The 23,418-nt window shown below is 42.4% G+C and overlaps 1 protein-coding gene across 4 annotated transcripts in view; it reads right to left on the bottom strand.

Moving 5' to 3' along the window:
* Positions 1 to 347: 347 nt before the first annotated feature.
* The window catches only part of LOC309387798 (PH and SEC7 domain-containing protein 3-like), a 194,949-nt gene continuing 171,878 nt past the window's right edge, over positions 348 to 23,418 (bottom strand). For all 4 annotated transcript variants that reach the window (XM_081944626.1, XM_081944628.1, XM_081944630.1 and 1 more), the window contains 4 exons: positions 22,763 to 22,920; positions 19,936 to 20,080; positions 18,479 to 18,622; positions 348 to 9,507 (listed from right to left, as the gene is read on the bottom strand). In XM_081944626.1, coding sequence (XP_081800752.1) covers positions 9,292 to 9,507; positions 18,479 to 18,622; positions 19,936 to 20,080; positions 22,763 to 22,920 — 663 coding nt within the window. In that variant the 3' untranslated portion in view covers positions 348 to 9,291. The remainder of the gene's footprint in view (positions 9,508 to 18,478; positions 18,623 to 19,935; positions 20,081 to 22,762; positions 22,921 to 23,418) is intronic.

The following is a 23,418-nucleotide window of genomic DNA, read 5'->3' as shown; positions in this document are numbered from 1 at the left end:
AATAAAGTGGAGCCCGTAAGATATATTGATTATTGTGGAAATCAAGAAAACTAAAATGGCTTTTTCAACCAGATTCCAGCAGATATTCTGTATGGGAAAATATAAAATATTTCTTATCTTCCAGAGAAAACCCCCCAGAGGTACTGAACACAGAAAAATTGGGAGGAGATGTATAGCAATAAATAAATGAATAATGGCTTTGTTTCCTGTATTTAAACTCTGGGTTTGTGCTTTATTGTTGTCCACGATTTTCCATCTGAGAATGATCAAAGTAAGTGACACCACGAGACACTGTTGCCATTTTTGTAAGCAATAATAAACTGTGATTCCAAATAAGTGCAATCAGCTTCAGCAGTTGAATACATTTGGTTTATTTCTTTTCTATTTTTTTTACATATACATATATCATATACATATGTGAAATCCTTCACTGGTTTGTTCATTGTCAGAAACATAAAAATCCATTTAGAAGACTTTAGGCTTTGTTGTGCCAAAACAACATTATGTCAACTTATTAAAAAGAAAGATAGTAATCATTATGAATATGAACACACACAAAAGGGGATGAGAAGAGAGTATAGTATCTCACAGCTTTTCTAGCAAATTGTCCACAGACTGTAGAGGGTTAACTCTAGCAATGGTAAAATAGAAACATGTATTTACTGTATGTACAGAAGAAAACAAAAACAAATGTAAACTTAATCTCAAAAATATTATTTCAATGATATATAAAAACAATATCCACATAAGTGAGAGTCCTTCTTCCATATAGTGAAGGAGCTCTCTAAGTGCCTTCATTTAATGTGAAATTGCCTTTGCAGTACCTGAAAAAAAGGGAATAACGATTTCAAGGGAAATTCTGTGATAGTGACAGGGCAGCCTATCCCAACCTGATGCCCTTCAGACTGGACTATGTATTTTCCCGTAGTCCAAAAACAGAAGTGTATTTACTGTATGAAAAGGTTTTTAGATCCTTTGGCTAATTGTATGATAAAAGGAGGTTTTGGTTTGCCTCTTTATGTTCCTATGGGGAGTGATTTAAGATTCTTCGGCAAGGTCCTTCCTTTTCCCCCCAGATGCTCATTTCTGGCTTTTGCTCGGCAGAACATAATCCGCTCTGTATTTCAGAAAAGTCTGGTCAACAGTTCAACTGCCCAGTGGATAGTTGGGGAATATCAACATTTACAGGAAGAGTAGCCTATAGATCAGCTGATGGAGACTTGGGTAATTCGTTTTTGAGTTTTGGTTTGCTAAAGGCTCCACTTGAGGGAAAGGAATCAAAATAAGCATAAGCTACACTCTGAGGGCAATTGTTGCTTGGGTTTTACATAGGAACATAGAGGCAATTACTCTTGGAAATAATTTAAAGATATGTTTGAGCAAGGAATTTCAACCAATATTTTGTTACCTCCCTCTAATAACTATCTTGAATTATGTCTCTGCTCAACTTCTATTTCCCAGAAATATCACATTATATAAACTCGTACCAATGCAGTAAGGACAAATCATTTTGATGGCAGTAACTGCGTATGAAATTGTTAAAGGCTTCAGCTTCAAGTATGGTATACCAATTGTTGCTAACAGTGAGAGGAATGGAAACTCAGTCATTCAAATCACAGGCAGGGGATCAACTGGCTGACCAGAATCGTCCTTCACACTTGCCACAACGAACTTTTTTTATATACTATATGTTACTTTTTAACCACATGATGCAAAGAGGCCAAGTTTGAAGAACACTGGTTTAGGACTACCCATTTCATCGCTTCTTTTATAATATATGCCCTACTTTCCTTGTTTGAGCATCAAAAAAGCCCTGGGGGTAAGCAACCCCTCTCCCTTTTTTTAAATGTACCATCTCTCAATGTGGGAAATATTGAAGTGATATCTCTTCCATTTTAATTCTATTGAACAGGTCTCAGAAAAATCAACATTATAAAAACAGAGGATATTTTCCTTGCACTTAAAATCTTGACCAATCTTCCAGGCCAATATGAGGTAAAATAAAATGAGATACCTTTTCTGAGATTCTGTTCTATAGTGAAGCTTTCACAAGACTTGGACTTTCAAGAAATAGAACAACTTGCATCTGGCCTAGTACAGACCTGTTCTTTAAAAATAAAGTGCCACAGATGTAAAGAAGCAAAAATACAGCACACATTCCCTGCTAATTCTCTTTTACACTTTCAGGGAAATGGGATAAACTAGAGCACTCCTACATTGGCCTGATGGATTTAAATGTCCTACCTCTGCTAGCATGTTCTACTTCTGCTGGTTTGTTACCAAGTAAAGTTTCCTTAAGCTCTTATTTATTTATCAGCACAAATACAACACAAATGTAAAAAGGTAACATTAAAAATATGGTTTTCTGCCTGGATAGTCTCCTGCAGTGAGCTGATAGACAGAAAGGGGGAGTAGTGAGTAGGGAGTAAAATATATATATGAGAGAGAGAGAGAGAGAATCAGATTTTACACAGAACTGTACCACAGGTGATTATGTATATAATCATAGAAGAATGGTGCAGAGAGACCACCTAGAGGCAAATCTAATTTGTTAAAAATGACAGGTACAAACTGAGCCTCAGAGCTACTGCAAATGTCAGCCATGCTACTTCTTCAAGTGATACAAATGACAGAAAATAAATATGCAAGATTCTTAAACTCTGCAGAAGACATGGAGTGGAACAGATGATGCAGAACTCTGCTGAACAAAGATGGCTACTATATTTTCAGTCACTTCAAGACAGAAAGATAAGCTAAGCACAGCAAAACTTTAAATATAAGCCACAACTATTACTGAGGCCAGCTCATCTGGGACCAGTGGAAGAAACCACATTATCTCTTCTGTATCTCCTCATCAGAAAACAATCAAATATGAGTTCCATCTTTGCTAAGATTGAAACACATTGGTTTTTATCCACATTATACCTCTGCAGTAATAACAAATCATCTGTTGAGACACACAGATATGCTAATTACATTCAAATATACTTGGTGAGTTTTACTTCTAATTTAATTTTAGATGAGGCTTCTCAACTGATCCCAATTTTTGATCTGGCATTGTTCAGGTTTCTGGGATTGCCATTCCTATCATCTCCAGCCAATGTGGGTGAGTGTCTTGCTGGTTTGGAGATAACAGGAATTGCCATTTAAAGAAAATGTTGCATCGCTGTATCTATACAAGCCAGAGATGAGCAAGAAGTTTTCAATGGATTCAGAAATAGTTTGGGCTCAGTGAATTAATGTTGTAAATCTCTGCCAAGGTCTGAACTAGAAAATTCCCTCACATAGTCACAATATATTTTCCAAATGTGCTCCCTCAGATTTCAAGGAATTCTTTTCATTCCAAGCTTTGTAATCTTGAAAGCCTTTTAGCTGGAAGATACTGAGAACTGAATATAATCCATGCAAGACATATGGCTTATCACTCAGCTCTAGGTAGTCTACATGGTAGACTTGATCCAATCTTTCAAAACTGTATAGTTGAATAGCAGACCAATCTCCCCCCCCCCCAAGCCTTTTCTGAATTTCCTAGGAAGAGCCTATTGGGGAACCAATAATTTCTTGATTTCAGAAACCATGATTGCCCATGATAAGTCACATACTTAATGTTAAATATGGGTAATAAGGAAAAACAATAGTCTGTAATAAATTAACAGTTCAAACTTCCTAAAGCTTATAAATACAATTTCCAGAAATTCCGATCAGCTCAGCCAAACCTGTAATATTTTCAATCACAATAACTGCATAGCACATAACAGAAATTTACTTAAAATAGATGATATGCATAACTAGTGCAAGATAGATTTTAATTTCAATATCGCCAAATCATTCAAATTCTCCCATTATAGGTTAATAGATATAAGCAGCAGGATCTCCATCTTGCTTCTAAAAAAAAAAAAATACTCGTCTATAATTTTGAAAAGTCAGTAGCCAATGTCAAAATTATAATTTTTTCAATTGGGAAAAATAAAAAATCAACTGTTTGTGTCATAGTCTCAGCCTAATTTTCTTGGTGATATCTCCAAAAGATTTCCCCTCCCCAAATGATCTTTCTCATTGCATACAGATAATTTTATTCTGTTCACCTTAATGCAAACTCAAAATGAAAAGCAGAATTCAAACTCTAACAATACTTAATGGTCAAACATACCCAGAACAGTCAAAATACTTAAAATATTTTTCTAGCAATCCTCACAACACTTTGGACATATAATATATGCAGATGGAGACCTAAGACTGAAAGATGAGCCTTGATTCCAAACATAAAGATTCAGAACATAGTTAAAACTTGCCACTGTATCAGTTAATTTCGTGAAATTCCAGAATTTAAACTAAAGTGCTGATTTTTCAGACTTCTCAATCTGTTACAGAGTGTGAATGCATTGCAGCTTTGCAGATAATAGAACAGGGAACATATTGTACAGCTGAAAATTAAATGGAATTAATGTACTATCCAGAGATTCCCCTTGAAAAGAACGTCTAATCTGACTCAAAACACGTCCCAAATAATAAACACGGCAAGATACCGCTGTATAAGAAAAATAACAGGCAACTGCAACAAATTGGGGGCGATCTGTTAAAATAAGAACTTACTCGTTTTTTTCCTTTAAAATGCATTCAACTCGGTGCAATAAATAGTATCGTTTTGAAAATCTCAGCCTAGCTGAATTTAATTTAGTGATGCACCTGCCCAAGGACTTTAAAAGTTACAATAATAACTGTATAGGCTGGTTATCAACGACTGAAGAGTTCAGCTCGGAGATTTGTAACCAGGAAAGGAAATCTATGTCTGTTGGTTCTAGAGGCCACAGTGCTGCACTGTCTTGTGGAATGCAGTTGCTGGAGTGACAACAAAGTTGGTGGTCAAAACCGAAGAGCAAGACTTAGAAATAAAGATATTGTACAACTGGCAAGGACACAGTGGGAGACCGGGGGGGGGGGGGGGGCAACGTTGTTCTGGAAAGCTGTTCTTGCTGCTTCCAGACACAGCAATAGTTTAAATATCAAGGGATTTAGCCTGCAAGCCTATTCCTGTGGGTGTTGTAATTGCTGATATGAGCTGCAAGATTTCACGAGCAATTTTTAGATCATGTACAATTATTCATACTTACCCACCCAAGTTTCAAAACCCCTGGGACTGAAAAAGTGATCCCTAGGGATGTTAAAAAGAAAAAAAAAGCCATAAAGTTGTAGGAGATTTGGCTCTTTTGCCACGAGCTTCAACAGAAACGTGAAGCAACATTAGGAGAACCTTTGACATATAAAAATATAACCAGAGACCAGTGAATATACTTCTATAGGAGCTTCTTGCCATGGACCCTGACAACCATGGCACAATCGTAAGGATTATACACACAATTTTAATGCCAATGTGCCAATTCTTACAGAAAACAATGCTTGCAAACAGCAAAACAGAAATATAGCACAAAGTTAATGTAAGTACCTAGTCCCAATCCAATGCCAGCCAAAACCTTTTAATCGCAAAAAACCTAAGTGTAATTGTACCTATCAATATACATGTTTCACAAAAGCATAGGCAACTATTTTGATATCCACATTAGCAATGCACCCATATCTCCCATGCAAGGTAAGTGTAACTACACCTTAATTTTCAAGTGAGCAGAAAAAAGAAACCCTTATATATAAAAGCTGATTAATAACGTGATTACATAAGAGAAGCTTAAGCATCAATGGCTGCAGTCAACACTTCAATAAAAATGCAGCTTCATGTTTACCCCAGGTAGTGCAATCTCTGATGTTCTGCTATATAAGTAAATGTGAAGTAAAAGCAGACTTATTCCTCTGAGAAAAACTACGGAGCTACCTACTAAGGTTGTAATGAAGCCAAAGCCTGCTTGACCCCTTATTTCAGGGATGCAACCAAGGAGCTGACTGCAGTCACAGGAATTTACAACACACCCTCTGCCTGTCACCACCATAGGCACCTTGGAAGTAATAAATAATTTGAATTCCTCTCTGCTTCTGAAAAGAAATAGACACAAATACATTCATGAATTGCAACATTTCAATTATTGGCTGCACTCCTGTTTCCCCAAGGCAACAGTCATCAGGGTGCACATGGAGAACAAGAGTGCATGTAAAGCCCATTACAGCTTTTAATTGTGTGACTTGAATAGCCATCTTGGGGTTTATTTCAACCTTCTGGAAGCATCACAAAAGAATCAAGGGGGGGTGGGGGGAAACACCAGAAAGCTTCCAACTGTTGTCAAACCTCTTTCAAGAGCTGTACTTTTAATATTAAGCCTAACAGGCTTGACTAGAGTTTGATTTGTTTGATTCTTAGAAAGTGAAAGGAGGACAGGGAAAGTGAAAATGGAAACATGACGCAGACAATTTTGACATGTCATTATGTGCATTATGGAGAAAATTGCAGTCTCTCTTCCTTTGAGCACAGAAATCCAGCTAGGTGGCGGTTTCTTCTTTCTATACTTCCAAGGCTCTTATCCTAAATCATGCTCCCTACTTTCCAACCGACTGAATAATCTCTTGACCAAATCCAGACAATGAAGCAACCTATAGTTTCACACAAATGGAAAAGTACCGAGTATTCTAATGGTAGGGAGGGAATGCTTTTATGTATTTATTTGTTAGCTTTATATCCTTCTTTTCCTCCAGGAGTTGGAGGGGGGGGGGAATAATACCCTTTCCAATCTTTGTATGCAAGCTTGACCAAACTCATCAGCAAGTCCATGTAACTCATTGGCACTGACTCTACTAGATGAGTGGAGTATATATAGTCTGTTGCCTGGCTGCCACATGGGTTGCTCCAAAATCTTACAAAGCTTGTTGTTCTGCAAGAGAAAGAAAGAGCAGCCACCGTTTCCCCATTGATCATTTTTCCAAAGTGTGTCTTTATATGAACAAATATTGAGTGAGTCACTATGTAGATGGGTTCACACATTGCTTTATGCCAGGGTGCATTTCATTTGACTTTGGCTCAGTATACTGGCGAATCTAGCTATTGTGGTCTATACAACGAAGTCTGGTTAAAACAAAGTACAGCTTAGCACAACGGTTGAACCCAACCACAACTTCTGTATTTTAATGGAAGGAGGATATCACACACACACCTGATAATTCCTACCATGCTGTAGTCATTCCAAAATGCAAATCTAAAAACCCTGCTATCCTAGATTTTGCAAAAGCCATCAGTAACACTCAACAAATAGACGTGGAGGCTAAGAGTCAAACAACCTGGAAGGCTCTTGAATAATTCAGTTTAGTCTACTTTTGCTATGGAAATGCCATATACAACCTTAATATAGTATCACTGTCTCACTCATGTGTAGAGAGAAAATAAGTGATCTCTCTGTTTCAAGGGATGAGTTTAACATTTCTCATGTGTATCTCTCTCCGGTCTTACCAAGGTCTTCTTCCCAAATATTTTTTTACAGCCTCTTCATTTTTTTCTCCTGTACTCCATTAGTACAAAGCATACATTGAACTAACACCTCCCCCTCCCACTTTTTAAAAAGATGCAAATCATTTTGCTGCCACCTCTTTTTATTTCAACAAGGCTGGCGGTTTGCTGGCTTTTCTGAACTCTTGTTGACACCATGTGCCACTCTTTGCGAATCTTTCTAATTCGGCAGGCAGTAGCAACTTATCCAGTATCCCAAATACTGATTTAGTATTCATGGCATACAGTGATAACTCACGATTGCAAAATGAAGGAAATTTTCTTATGAAGGTACAGGTGGTAAGAGTCCTATCTTAATGAACTTCTGATATGTAACTTATGTAGCCCGTCTAATAGTGATTGATGGTGGGAATTGTAATATTTGTGGCATCTAAATAGCTGCAAGTTAGCAGTACTGAAATAGAACAATACCCTAATTGCACTTATAAAGAACGTCCTGACTACTGACAGCTTTTATTTAGTATTCTAAATTTAGGAGCCTAATTCAGTGCTTTCACATGTGTCACTCTGTCGTTTTCTTATCTCCCAGCCTGACAGAACCTAGGGGATGGGATTTTTTTTTTACACAATTTATCCTCTTCAAAAAAAGTGGGCAAAGAAACATACAAACCCCACCTAAAAATTTTCCCCCACCCCCAGAACATGCGTTCTTATCTGCGAGCTGCCATTTCTGGGTTTAATGAAGTGCTCTTCAACAATTTTCAAAACTTTTTATTCCCCAGAAAGCTTTTTTTCTTCAAGGCTCCTGATTATAACTTAAACCTCCCTTGTTCTGGTTATTTCTTTTCTCTTTGGTTTGCATTGCAGGATGCTTTTTATTCCCAAGAAAGAGTCAGATGTTATGCCCTCCTCTGCAACGGAAATGAGACCACTCTAGGAACTGTAATAATGAGAGAGAGTTCTTGGGCTAAAAATCAGGAAGTACAGTATGGATATGGAGATAGACAGATATCTCTGTCAAGCAATTCTATAGCATAGGGGGCCTATTGGTTAGCAAATGTGGACTGGAATGATACCAGATTTTGATCAACTAGTTTATAAAGTGCCTGAAAATACTTAAACATCTGAAGGAGGATCATAATGCCAATTGAACAAAAACATTACACGCTACTGCTATTAGTACAACGAATATATGATTATTTGCTGTTGAGAATCATTAGGGTAGCACTATGTGCAGATAAAACAAGATAAGGTTATGGTAGAAAGTTTCCACACAGGAACATGAAAAAATAAGACCTGTTTCAGTTGAAATCATTTCTATTCACCGAAGGTCTTCATCTGTTTCTATATCCAAAAGTTTGGACTCAGAGATCATAATGACTGATCACTCAATAATCTAGTTACTGGCATATCTTCCACAATGCGTTGTTACCGAGCTTGGCAACACTTGAACATTTTTTTACCCAGTCTCTTTTACATCTTAGCTTATCCGCTGACAAGGCTTAACAAGTTGATCAGGCTCCATTTGTCTTGTCATTCCCCCATGGCTGAACAGCAGCAGTTGTTCAGATGAAAATTACAAGCCAACAAAAGAAGACCAACATATGACAAGAGAGATAAATATACCGTGAAATCTCTCCCTGATCCATTCCAATTTTTCCCCCGACTTCTTTTCTTTCTTTCTTTTTTTTAAAGGAGGACTGGATCAATTGCTCTATGATAACTTAACTAGGCAAATGCAAGTTAGAAGCCAAAACATTTCCAACAACCTGTACAGAAACAACAAAATTTACAACTGAAAAATGTCACTAACACCCATTCAGGCAGATGTGTTAATTTTTGTTTGTTTCGCAAAGGACAGGTTATCAAAGAGAGAGCGGTGTGTGATCCTCCAGCCTGCCTTAGTTTCCTTAAGTAACCTTCTGCTTGATGCTGGGAGTTTCTGGTCGATAGTCCTTCCTCTCAGAGACGTTACGCTTCACCTTGGCACTAACAGGAGACTCTTGATTTAATGAAGGGCTGGAGTGGCATTTCTTCAGTCCAGGACCATCAATCTCACTGCTACTCAGCAACTCCTTTCCTGCTCCATCTTTGAGAAGAGACACATAGATTTCATAACGGGTTTTCTGGGAAAAAAGAAAGAAAGAAACCTTGTCACTTCTACAATGTGTGTGGATATCAGTCATGGCAAATAGTATGCCACAGCAAGTAAAACCAGAAGAGCAATATTAGCTAGTGGGTGACAAGGACATCCAGGAGTAATACTGAAATGTCTTGTAAACTGAAGGACATGTGTTTGGTTCTCTTTCTCAGGAGAAGCATTTGAACTTTTGAATGTTGTATTTTGAAAGGATATGCAAAGACTCTTGTCCAAAGTAGTGGATTTCAGAGTGTGCAACAAATTGTGGTACAGTGGTTAGAATGCAGAATTGTAGGCTAATTCAGCTAAGTGCTGACTTCAATTCGGCAGTTCGATTCTCACCGGTTCAGGGTTGACTCAGCCTTTTATCCTTCGAGGTCAGTAAAATGAGGACCTAGATTGTTGCAGGCAATATGCTGACTCTGTAAACCGCTGTAAAGCACTGTAAAGCGGTATATAAGTCTAAGTGCTATTGCTGTCTTCAGTCTACCCACAAGACTTAGGCAGACTAAAGACGGTTAAGAAAGATGCTTATTGTTGCCTCACCTTGTCCTTTCCTACACTTCCCCCTTTATCCCACCTTGATTTGGGGGGGAAAGCATGCTTTCTTAAAAAACAGAATAACTCTCATTTTATGCCCAGCTGATCAATATGTAAAGTAGAAAATTCAGCAATGGCAAATGGATATAAATTTACAAATAAAATTCAGGACTTTAATTGTGGTGCCTAACAGCTTCTCATCTTTCCATGATTATGAATATAATAGTTCGATACCATGATGTCAAAATGATGATTATAGAATTGAACTTATGTTTTTCTCTATGCCATGTGTTCCAGTATGGTATGGATTTTCTAATTATTTGCAAAACATACTGTTGCTGGTCTTCAGCTAGGCAGACAGCTGCATTTTAATGTATCACTTTACTGCCACAAATTTCTGAGCCCACCAGGCATCAAATACAAAGTGTAAAGGAAGATTTAACATATTTTTGAAAATGCCAACTGCTGAATTTGTTCACTCTCTAGAAAATCACAACTTCTCTGTATGAGGCAGTTTCATCTGCAACATCACTCAGTGGTGCTGTGATTAACTCAAATACACTAGTGGCAGGGGTGAAATTCAGCAGGTTCTGACAGGTTCTGGAGAACCAGTAGCGGAAATTTTGAGTAGTTCGGAGAACTGGCAAATACCACATCTGGCTGGCCCCAGAGTGGGGTGGGAATGGAGATTTTGCAATATCATTCCCCCATGAGTAGGGGGGGGGGGAATGACCATTGGCTTACCTGAAGGATCCTTTTCTGGGCTCTGCAAAGGAGAGTTCAAGCATGGGTTAAATGCAGCCAATCTGTCCAGGACTGAATTGAAACTCTTCAGGTCAGCCAATGGTCATTTTCCTGGGCGCTGCTCTGGAGAGTCCAAACATGGGACATACCCAAGCTAAATGTCACTAGGGTGGGAAGCGGAAGCATCCAGGCTCTCTCCACTGGTATGAATGTACTGGAGAACTCGCCTCCCAAATGCCCCCTCCGCAGAAGCAAATTTGTCCAGTCTGTAGTTTTGAACAAAGGGAGACAAAGAAGTCCACGTGGCAGCCTTGCAAATCTCCTCAATCAGTGCCTGGGTAGCCCAGGCTGCCGTGGTGGTGGCACTTCTGGTAGAATGTGCGGTGATATGGCGTGGCACCAGAATAGATTGAAGAATGTGGGCCGATGAAATACAGGCCCACAGCCAACATCCAATGGTCTGAGAAGAAACTTTGTGGCCCAGGAATGCAGGTTGAAACGAGACAAAAAGTGATTCAGAGCAAAGGAAGGCAGCCGTATGTTTGATGTACTTACGCAGCGCTCTACGAACATCGAGCATGTGCCGGTTTTTCTCTTTGAGATGTTTGGGGTGTGGACAAAAATCCGGAAGTCTGACCTCCTGGGCCCGGTGAAACCAAGAGTTGATCTTGGGTATAAATGCCGGGTCCAAATGGAGGATTACTCTGTCAGGTTGTATCAAGCATAAGTCCTCGCGAATTGACAGTGCTGCCAATTCAGAAATTTGCTATGCAGAACATGATGGCAATCAAAAAGGCTGTCTTAAATGTCAGATGTTTGAGGCTGGCCTATCGGAGAGGTTCAAAGGGTGGGCCAATGAGAGCCCGTAACACCACATTGAGATCCCATGAGGGGTACCTGTGAATGACCGGAGGCCTCAGGTTGGTTGCACCCCGTAGAAAACTATGGTTGATGGGGTGACGACCAAGGGAGGAGTGCTCGTGTACTGTCAAAATTGTGGACATGGCCGCCACCTGTCGGCTGAGAGTGTTAGGGGCCAGGCCTTGGTCGAGTCAATCTTGCAAAAAGTGTAAGAACTGGGAAATCGTAGCCGTAGTCGCCTCAGCGTCGTGCTCTCTGCACCAGCTGTCAAAGGACTTCCATGTGGCTTCGTATATTCTGGTCGTAGAAGGCCGTCTGGATGCCTGAATGGTGTGAATGACCTTGGTGGAAAAGGCTGCCCCTACTTAGGAGGTCCCTCTTAAGTGCCAGATGGCTAGTTGTAACCACTGGGGATCTGGATGTTGAAGCAGCCCTTGACTGAGAGAGACCTCGTGCCGGGGAATCCACCAAGGAGGGTTGACGGAAAGACTCACCAGGTCAGTGAATCAGGTCGTTCTGGGCCAGTAGGGAGCCAGGAGTAGAATTTCCGCCTCCTCCAACAGGATTTTCCGAATCACCCTGGGAAGAAGAGGCAATGGGGGGAATGTGTACATCAGTCCCGATGGCCACACACAGTGGAGAGCGTTGACCCCCTCGGCTTGTGGGGTGTGGAACCTGGAGAAGAACCTGGGAAGGTACGTATTCTCTGGGGTGGCGAACAGGTCAACTAGGGGACAGCCGAACCTCTGAGACAATTGGTGGAACAAGTCTGGGTGCAGGCGCCACTCCAAGTGATTGACCGTGGCCCTGCTGAGAAAGTCTGCCTGGATGTTGTGGACCCCAGAGATGTGCTCCGCTTGGATCGAGCACAGGTATCTTTCCGCCCACCTTCCCAGGAGCTCTGTCTCCTCCATTAGGGACCTGGAGCAAGTGCCCCCCTGGCGGTTTATATGTGCCTTTGTGGACACATTGTCCGTTAGGATTCTCACGTTACGCCCCTTGATATCGTCTTTGAAGTGAATGAGTGTGAGCTGCACCGCTCTCAATTCTAACCAGTTGCTACTGTGGGACGCTTTGGGCATTGACCATCTGCCTTGCGCAATCTGGTTGTGGAGATGAGCACCCCAGCCGAATAGACTGGCCTCCGTCGTGATGGTGAGATGGTCTGGCTCTTTGAAGAGGGTGCCCTTCGCCAGCACGGGGGACAGCCACCACTGGAGAGACTGACATACCTTTGGTGAGACCTGAACCAGCTGTTGAGAGTTGCTCATGTTGGCCCTCTGGTAGGGCAGGAAGAGTAATTGTAGGTGTCCAGAATGAAGCCATGCCCAAGGTACTTTTGACAGGCATGAAATAATCTTGCCGAGGAGTTGTGACAGCTGCATGATCGATGCCTGCGATGACTGCAGTACCTGCAACACCTGGCTTCTGATGCTTGCCAACCGCTCTGGAGACAGGGAGACCTGGCAACTGGTGGTGTCGATGATGGCGCTGCAGCTTGGTGGTCAGATGCAGATGACTCTTTTCCTTGTTGATGGAGAGCCCGTGATGTTGGAGGGTTCACAGTGTGCGATGCAGGTCTTGCACCATTTGTTGCCGTGACGATGACTGAATGAGGACGTCGTCTAGGTAGCAATGCAGGCGCACCGGGCGAGATCTCAGGAAGGCCACCACTGCAGCTAGGATCTTTGTAAATGTCCAAGGTGCCAAGGACAGGCCGAATGGCAGAGCCCTATACTGGTAGTGGCGGCCTGCATAAAAAAAATCTCAGGAACCTGCGGTGAGCTTTGCGAATAGGGATGTTGAGGTAGGCCACCTTGAGATCTATGGATGTTAAGAGATCTCCCGGCCTGATGCAATCCAGAATTGACTGAAGGGACTGCATCTTGAACCTCCGGTATGCTATGTGATGGTTTAGCTTTTTTAGATCGAGGATTCCCCTCCACCCCACAGAGTTCTTTGGGACAAGGAACAGTATTGAATAAAACCCTGTCCTTTCCTGACCCGGTGGAACCGGTTCTATGGCGTTTATGTCTCTGAGGAGAAAGATCTCCTGTTCCATGAGAGCCCTCTTGACCAGATTAGGAGGGGGTTGGGCACCGAACAAAGTGTCGGGGAGGGGAGGAAATGAACTCTAATGTTAGACCTATGCGTATCATCTGAAGGACCCACTGGTCCGACGTGATCCGCTCCCATTGGGCATGGAACAGCTGGAAACGCCCTCCTATGGGAGCCGTCCGCTGATGGTCACTTATAACGTCTGAAGGGTCTGGAACTGGACCCTCCGCAATAGGGATGCTTAGAGAAGGACTGTTGACAGTTTCTGTCACGAAAGGGCTGACGGTCCTGGGACCTATCTGTGCCTTGAACATAGGGGCGTTGGAAGGAACTGGAGGTAAATGGCTGTTCCGAGTTCCAAAAGGGCTGCCTCCTATAAGTCTGGGAACCCTTGCGTTCAGACATTTTGTCCTTATTTTCAACAACGACAGGATCTAGGGCTTCCCCAAAAATCTTGCCGCCCTTAATGGGAGCTGAAGCGAGCTTCCACTTGGAGTGCATATCCACATTCCAATGCCTGAGCCATAAGAGGCGCCTGGTGGTGACATTAGAGGCCAGGGATCTGGAGGCAAACTTAGCAGCGTTCAGGGTGGCGTCAGCAGTGTACTCTGTCGCTGTGATAATTTTGTTAACATCCTGCCTTAATTTGGTCCCCCGAGCTGGGAGCTTGGCTAGGAGCTGTCTCAGCCAGAGTAGCACTACCCTGTACAAAAAGGATGCAGAAGCGGAAGTTTTAATGGCCCAAGCTGCCGCCTGATGAGTCTTGTGGCAGGCGTTCTCAGCCCTTTTGTCCTCCACCTTGAGCCCTTCTAATAGTTCAGGGGGGAGCACTGAGTTGGAAGTGAGCACTGTCACAGGGGCATCCACAGGAGGCAATTTCAGTAAGTCTTCTAGACTTGGATCAACCATGTACAATTTCTTGTCATTACCACTGGGAGTAGCAAGGGTGCCTGGCTGTGCCCACTGCTTTTGCACTACATTAAGGAACAATTTTGGAACCGGCACAATTTCCTGAGTAGGTTCTGGCTCTTCAAAGAGTCCCTCACTGAGGTCCTCCGGTGCAGGAGCAGCCGGAGCCAGGGTGCTAGTACCCAAGCGGGTAGAGGCTTTAGCCTTGTTCAAAATAGTCTTGCAATGAGCATATTTGAACAAGCCAGAAAAGGCTGGCTTGTCGGGAACAGCAGCCTCATCCCAGAGAATTCTGGTTCTAACCCCGGACCAAGGTCCTCCTTCCAGTCAGAGTCCTCACTGGCCAAGAATGAGTGCGATGACTGAGGGGGCTGGACCTGAGAAACATCTTGTTAAGGCCCTGGGATCGAGAGTGGGCGGGATTTGTGTGGGCACCTGACCCGTTGCAACATGCCAGCCTCTATCCCTTGGGAAATGGCCCTGGCAATGACATCCTGCATTTCTACGGAAAGATCGGGTCCCCGATCTTCCGGAGGTGAGCTCTGGATGGGGGCTGAATGGCCAGTTGTTGGGGTACAAGGGGACTGGCTCCTCTTCAGGATCAGAAGGACATGCAAATAGGTCTGCTCGATCGGCCATAGAAGGCCTAGGGGAGCCTGCCATTGCAATGGAATCTGCAGAAGAGAATTCCTGGCCTTCATCCTCACTCTCCAACATTGGAGGATCCTGACCAGCTGAACCCTGGGTGAGTGATCCCCAGGGGAAACAGGCCCAGAAGGCTGGGCCTGTGGTTGAGCCCTAGAAAACTGCTTTTCTAAAGCCTTTTGGTGTCTGATGGCATCTCCATCTAGGCCCGAACTCTGCTTAGTCCCCTGCCTAGAGTAAGGCTTGCTTGCTCTGATGATCTCTCTGGCTGCCTTGCCAGCCTGTCTGGTACAGGCCCTGCTGGTGGAGGGACCAAGCTGCTGCTCCTCAGGGGCCCCATCTGCCATGATTGAATATGGGGATGTAAGGCCTGGAAGGTAACTTTCCCCCACACCACCTCAGATGAAACTGGCCTTAACGCTCTGGTGCAGAGGCCCTGAAGGCAAGGGCAAGCAAAGCTCAGCAGTGCTTTGATTGGCGAAGGAGAAAGGTGCAAGCTCCAAGCTCCCAGCACCCACAAAGGTCAATTAATGTGGGGCACGACCATGTGGGCCACAAACCTCCGCTGCCGCCCTCTACCATAATAGTGGAGCTGTGAGTTGGCAAACCTGCCGGAATTCGGGACAGGAAGGCTTCTAGCGGCGACCTGCAAAAGACAGGCAATCAGGCGGCTGTAGCTGTTTTTCATGGCAAAAGTAAGTCAACAAAATGGCGGCCAGAACTTTGACCCTCTCAAAATTGCCACCACCATGTGCGCCCCTCTCAAAATGGCCACTGCCACATGCGACCCACTTAAAATGGCCACCCACATACACCAGAGAGCTCTGAGGCTCCGCATCAACAGCCAGCTCACTCAGAAGCACGATCAGCAGCAACGGATGTCCCAGCGGGGTTACGATCGCAGTGGGATTGCTGCGATTGCGCCGGCATCGGCACTCCGACCCAAGCGCCTTCCCCAACTGGAGCCTGCAGCCTCACGGTGCCCGAGCAAACCCAGGACACCGGAGAGGCTGAAATTGGTGAGAACCAGGGAATTAGGGTAAAAGGAAAACTCACCAAGCCTGCTCCAATAATCAGGAAGAAGAAGATAAATTTTGTAGTAAAGTAGAAAAATAGAGAGTCCAAGCAATCACTTAGAAATGAAGAGAAACTGGAAGTGCGTCCACTGGGCTAGCTGAATTGAAAAAATCTGGGGATCAGTCAGCACCAGAGGCGTGGCTTAAAGTTTCAATTCAGTCCTGGGTAGATTGGCTGTATTTAACCCATGCTTGGACTCTCCAGACCAGCGCCCAGGAAAATGGGGATTGTGCAGTATCCTTCCCAGGAGTGGGGTGGGAATGGAGATTTTGCAATATCATTCCCCCATGAGTGGGGAGGGAAGGGGGGGTTGCAATATCCTTCCCCTGCCATGCCCACCAAGCCACGCCTAGAGAACCGATTGTAAAAAAATTTGAATTTCACTACTGACTAGTGGTGATTAATCAGAATTCAGAAAAAGGCTTTTAAGAGGTGCAAAATGCAGTTTATAGAATTTCCAGGATTGTTTATTAAATGACATGTATTCTGACCCTTGTGATAAATGTTGCTGAAGTTCTACCAAATGCCATACATTCTTTAAAGGAAACTCTATTGTCAAAATTGTGTTCTCCAACCAAGTACAAAAAAGGACTTTTTATTATTTCAAAACATGACTCAGCCAAGCACTGCTATACAAATGCAAGAAGATTTCAAGGCCTCTTTAAAAGAACACAACAGAAAAAGAAATGGTTGTGGGTGAGCTTTGGAAGAGACGGATTATTTTTTTAAAAAAAATCAATTTGACAGTTAAATTGAAATAGTCATGTGCTTAGTATTTATACTTCCAGCAATGGTGAAAAGACAAATAATTATATAAGTATGTCACTCAGCAATACCAAACTAGTGAGATGAATGCTGATAGCATTTTGAACTGATTATGCTTCATCAGATAATGAAAAGGCTAGAGAACTGAACATAGGGGAAATGGTGCCAGGAATGCTGATTGTTGTATAGCAACTATTCTTCAGCCTTGGAGTTTTTCTACCTCTATTCCAAATTTATAATATAACATTTTTTAGTGAGAATCTTTGGAAACAAGACTTAGAAGGTCAGTAATAGATCCCACCCTCTGGAATAGCTTCTCTCCTGAGGTTAAGGATAGCTCCCATGTTTCTGGTCTCTTGTAAGAGCCTTAAGATTTGGCTCTGCCAGCTGGCTTGAGGACCCAAAGGGGAAACTTCATACTGGAAGTGGTTGACTAATTAAAATTCAAACCACCACCACCCCCATGTGTCCAACTCCCTTTTTTGCCATCTTTTGTTTATGGTTTTTAAAAACCTGTTAACGTTTTTCTCTGCTGTGTTTTTTATAATGGATTGATTTTAATGTTTTTCAAAGTTTTTAATGTTGTAAGTCACCAAGAGTCTTTGGATACAAGATGGGTGGCAAATAATTTTAAACAAACAAACAAACCACAGTTTTCTTTTAAAAATGCTATATTGGCTATGTTTGGCAGGTGATATTCTAATGAATTTATATTTTTTTTATTCGGCCTCCTGCACCGTGGTGGTGGTGGGTGTTTTTGTCCTCCCCGAGCCTTCGGGGGGGGGGGGTGAAAACAGGCCTGTTTCTGGACTTCCGGAATTTCCGGGAGACCCGTCTTTTGCCCTCTCAGAGCCTCTGAGGGGGCCCTGCACTTACCTGGGATCCAAAACAGGCCACGTGGAGACTCCTGGGAGGGGCGGAGTGGGGTGAGGACCCAGCCAGTCCTTGTAACTACCAGTTCGATTAGCATCCAGTTCGCCCTAACTAGTCCGAATCGGCTGAATCCCACCCCTGCATGTAACTGAGGCTGATTGCAGTTGCTCAGCAGCAATGAAGCAGCCACAGCTTTGCCAAATTCTAATTTCATGAGAGTCATAGGTCCTAGATTTTGGTTGCATCCATTTAAGGTAAATCGATTCAAAAATGTTGTCCTATGATCCACTGCTTTTCCCAACTAAAGGTTACAAACAATGGAACAGACACGACAGGCTAAATAATACATAGACATCAACAGGATAATTCTCTCCCATCTAGACTTTTTTGATTAAAACATGTAGCAATATTCCCTCCATTTTAATTATAGAGTTAAACACTTTAAGTAGATATAAACTCTCACAACTCACTTGACCTCAACCTACCTCAAATTCCAAATAATGGTCTTTCAACTTGTAGTCTTCAATCTCCTTGCCCTTAAGTTTCTTATCCGGTGGGTAGGAACGATGTTCGGCTAATTCAGTAGAGACCTGCTTCAGTTTGCTCTCATGGGATTTTAGCTGGTCATCCTGCAGAGGTAAATTACATGCTTTAGAATGTCGTGGTGGCGAACCTATGGCACATGTGCCCAAAGTGGCATGCGAAGCCATGTTGCCCAGCACACACAACCTTGCCTGTTTTCTTCCAGGTTTCTGGCATGCATGCAGGCGCGATGATCAGCAGTCCACAACAGTTGCATGGCAGTGCTGAAAATTAGTGTGTGCATGTGCGCCATCCAGCTGATTGTTGGGTGTGCATGTGTGCCAGAACCTGGAAGTTTGGCTTTTTCGGAGCATGAGCCCTTCACGCGTGCAGCAGTGCCAAAAACCAGCTTGTGCACCCATGCTGACCAGCTGATTCTTAGGGGTGTATGCGCACCAGAACCAGAAAGTTTGGCTTTTTCAGGAGGGCGGCCTCAACGATTGGGAACGCGTCTGAGCCATGTTTCCACGCAACCTTTTTGGCACTCGGTGCTGAAAAGATTTGCTATCACTGCTCTAGTGCATTTAATAACATGATTTAAAAAGTCATTTCTATTACTTTTAGGAGTGTTCAGTTCCTAAATCTGAAACTCAACTATTCCTAGTTCCTAAACCAGCAATTCAAACATTACATGGATTTTATTTTCTAAACAAAATTGGGAAAGATCCATCCAACATGTGACCTAGATCTGTACAGGTAACCCTCAACTTACAACCAGTTGCTTAGTGACTGTTCACATTTACACGAGACCTCCTTAGTGGTAGTTGCAATCTAGATCCAAAGTTTGAACAGTCCCCCCCCCCGTCCCCCCGTCCCCCCGCCTGAGTGATTGCATGACTTCACTTCGGACACTCAGCATTCAGACTGCGTTTACGGCCATTTAATGTCCCACAGCCATATGATCATGTTTTATGACGGTTTTCAACAAAATCGGCCCATAGCAAGCCATTGGTTAGCTTAATGACCACGGAGTTTAACAAACCCCCCACAAAAAGATTATAAAATCAGGTCAATGGGTGACCTGAATTATGACCATCACAAGTTGTGAACAGAATGGACAGGCTACCTAACAGTCATAACTCAAGGACTACCTGTACCTAACTTGTAGTCATATCATGGGTCAAAGAAGAATTTACTCTATTGCCTGGTGCTATTATTATTTCCCATTCTGCCAGCCTAGAAAGAACAGCTATGTACCCAGCTGATTTGGAAATCACGTAGCCAGCCTCCACACTACCTTCGGTGTCAATTGCCCATATGCGTACAATTATTTGAGAATGATTGCAAGGGAAAATAACACTGGAAGCCCTGTTTGAGCAAGCTGTAAGGAAAGGGGGAAACAAAAAGAACGCCCAATCACCTGAGATAATTTGGTGGTGGAGGCAGGTAAGAGAGGGCGGCTGAATTTCTTCTGGGATCCAATTGCAGCTGGAAACGGTGGGGCAGAAAAAACGGCCGCCACAGAATTGATCTTATTGATCCAGGACTCCATTTCTTCAGGGCTCCTGTGGAATAGACACAGATTAATCAGTGACTCTGGCTGGCCTTAGGCATAACACTTGCACATTCTCTTCAATATCTGCACTGGCATAATAAGAACGGCTAATTTAGGCGACTCTTATATATATTCTTGCATCAGAATAAGTTTCTCTTGCAATAACACAGGATTTGTTCCTGAGCATAAGCCACATTTAGGAAAATTCCATTCATCTGTGTTTCATCCCCATATTTTTCTTGTTTCCTTCCATCTTTTGTTCAATAATCTTTTTTTCTTGCATAATATGTATAATCTTTGTTTAGCAGCCACAACTGGGACCAGCAACTTGATTATTGAGCAAAGCAGCTGCAAAGAGAAACATCACAATTTTTTGATCTTACTTCAGCTTTCTTTTGCTTTAAAGGTAAAAGTTTCCCTCACACATAAGTGCTAGTCGTTCCCGACTCTAGGGGGCGGTGCTCATCTCCGTTTCGAAGCTGAAGAGCCAGCGCTGTCCGAAGATGTCTCCATGGTCATGTGGCCAGAATGACTAAACGCTGAAGGCGCATGGAACATTGTTACCTTCCCACCAAAGTGTTTTCTATTTTTCTACTTGCATTTTTAACATGCTTTCGAACTGCTAGGTTGGCAGAAACTGGGACAAGTAATGGGAGCTCACTCCGTTATGCGACGCTAGGCATTCGAACCGCTGAACTGCCAACTTTCGGATCGACAAGCTCAGCGTCTTAGCCACTGAACCACCGTGTCCCTTTTCCTTTGCTTTACAAAGGAAAGGTCATGGATGTGAGGACTGGCTGTTGAGTTACTGCTGCAACTGCAAATGGTCACTAAACAAGGCAGTTGCTAAATGCAGACTACTTGTAATGAGTGCTTTTCTGTTAAGCTTCAGAAGACAGTAACAACCTTAACTTAAGACTGAGTCAACCAAGGAGGCAAGGTGTCTGCAGGGTATGGTCAAAAAACATCAAGATGGAGACCATCACAGGCTGATCAAAACTCTGGCTGTTTTTCAATTGCTTAGGTAGAATTTTGATCACACCATCACAGCTGCCAATTTGACTTTTTTTAATCCTACCCTGCAGAGTATGGTGAGGGATCGTGGCAAGCAGAATCTCTTCTGGAGTCATTCCTACAGTTCACTGAATGCCTCATTTGCCAAACCTAGGCTTCTGATAGGGTAGAATTAGAATTAGAATGGAGAGGAGAGGGAAAAGGAAGGGAAGGGAAGATAATTCTTTATTGGCCAAGTGTGATTGGACACACAAGGAATTTAATTAATGACTTCAAAGTCCATTTATGAGGGGTCTTTAGCAGTGGTGAAATTCAATTTTTTTTACTACCGGTTCTGTAGGCATGGCAGGGGAAGGATGCTGTAAAATCTCCATTCCCTCCCCACTCCAGGGGAAAGTTACTGCAAAATCCCCATTCCCTCCCCGACAGCTGGGACTCAGGAGGCAGAAAATAGATGGGGGCGGGGCTAGTCAGAGGTGGTATTTATTGGTTTTCCCAACTACTCAAAATTTCCACTACCGGTTCTCCAGAACTGGTTAGAACTTGCTGAATTTCGCCCCTGGTCCTTAGTGCTCCCTAGTCTGCAAGAAAAAAACCAAGCTCAGGGAGCTCCAAGGACCCCTCATTTCAACCTTGAACTACAAATATTCTCCAAAGTCCACTTAAGAGATCTAGGGACATTGCCACTCCCTTTCTTCTTTCCAAACATAAATAACCATTACGACAATTTGAATTTTATAATTAACCCCTAACCCCAGATTTAATTTTAACCTTATTATTTACATTTCTAGTTTCCTTGCTAGTAAGGTGGATAAGGGTCTAGATCAGCCTTCTCCAAATATTTTGATGCATTTCAGTGATCTGCAAAACATACCCCTATAGCTTCTAAACCCTGGCTCTACACAATAGAAAAATTATCTGCATTGCAGCAATTACAAAAGTCACCTACATGTCTCTTTTGCAGCTTTTTTCCTCTAAAGTTTAAATGACTAAAAGGATTTTTTTTTAAGGTATTACTTAGAGTAGCATGTCCTGACCTTAACTTTGATTGTTAAGGTAGGCTTAAAAGCTGCATGTTATATATTACTACATATGCTAAGGTGTGCTTTTTCTTCCCCACTCCTGTCTAAATTATAGTAGACCTGCAATACAGATTTAAGGCCGAGACAGCATTGCAACTACTGAGTAATTCTCCCACTTGGACCATGGCCAAGTCACCGCCGGACAACACGGCACTGGACAATTTAACAATTCAATTTAATTATTAAAAATAAATTTAAAATTATTGCAATTTTTGTCATTCATATTTCATTCTGACCTTCCTTTTGCATCCTTTAATGATTCTATTCCACCCTTTCTTTGATATTAGTATTAACTCTTATCCCACAACAAATTGTCCTGTTGGCTCTGGTAAGCTGGTGAATTGTCATAGACCCACCTAATTGGCAATGGAAACGTCTATGAAGCTGCACCCCATTTTATAGGTGAAGAATGGACCACTAGTAGCTTCAGTATTAACTTATGGAGCCTGCTATCCTTTTGTTATAATTTCTACCCAGTTTGAAAAAAAGAGAAGGGGAAAAAAGAACTTGAAACAAGTTTTTGGAGAGACCCCAATGTTCCTATGTTGTTGTTTTTTCATGAACCACACCGTGCAAGCAACAAAACTGGAACCTACTGAGCTTGAAAAAGCAACACTCTCCAGTCAGCTGTCTTCAGTTTCAGGACATTTGGCTTCTTCTCGTAGTCGGTTGCCTTTGAGGCTAGCGCATGGTGCACGCTGACGGCATTCTTAAGGTCATCCTCTGATAAAGCCTTCTCTGGTTTGTATTCATCCTGCAGAAATTAAACGAGCAAATTTGATTTTTTGCGTGTTTTTTTAAATCCCTGGCTGCAACCAAATAGCTGGCAAGAAATCAAACTGCTTTGTAAACAACCACCAGAAGTGACAAACGCAAAAACATGTTGTTACAATGTTATACATATTTATTGCAAATGAGGGATAGGTGAGAAATTAATTTAACTTGCTTATCTTACAATATGAAATTACCCCATTCACTCTTATTAAACATATCCAAAGTGGAAAGCCTAATATACCCACAGGAATAGAATGTATTCTTAGAAAAATACATTTTCCAGAGAAAAGTGACAGATATGTTAACCAAAGTTTACTCTTTCCTTTAAATTACAAACTAATACGGAAATCTGTTGAGAGAAGTTTCATGTATGCTATTTTATTAATTTATATCCTTCCTTTTGAATAGGAACTTAACATAGCATACATAGCAGAGATGGTATTCAGCAGGTTCTGACCAGTTCTGGAGAACCAGTAAT

Source organism: Natrix helvetica (genome assembly GCF_964273705.1).
Source record: "Natrix helvetica genome assembly, chromosome: 2".
NCBI classification, from domain to species: domain Eukaryota; kingdom Metazoa; phylum Chordata; class Lepidosauria; order Squamata; family Natricidae; genus Natrix; species Natrix helvetica.
This window is presented reverse-complemented; position numbering and strand designations above follow the sequence as displayed.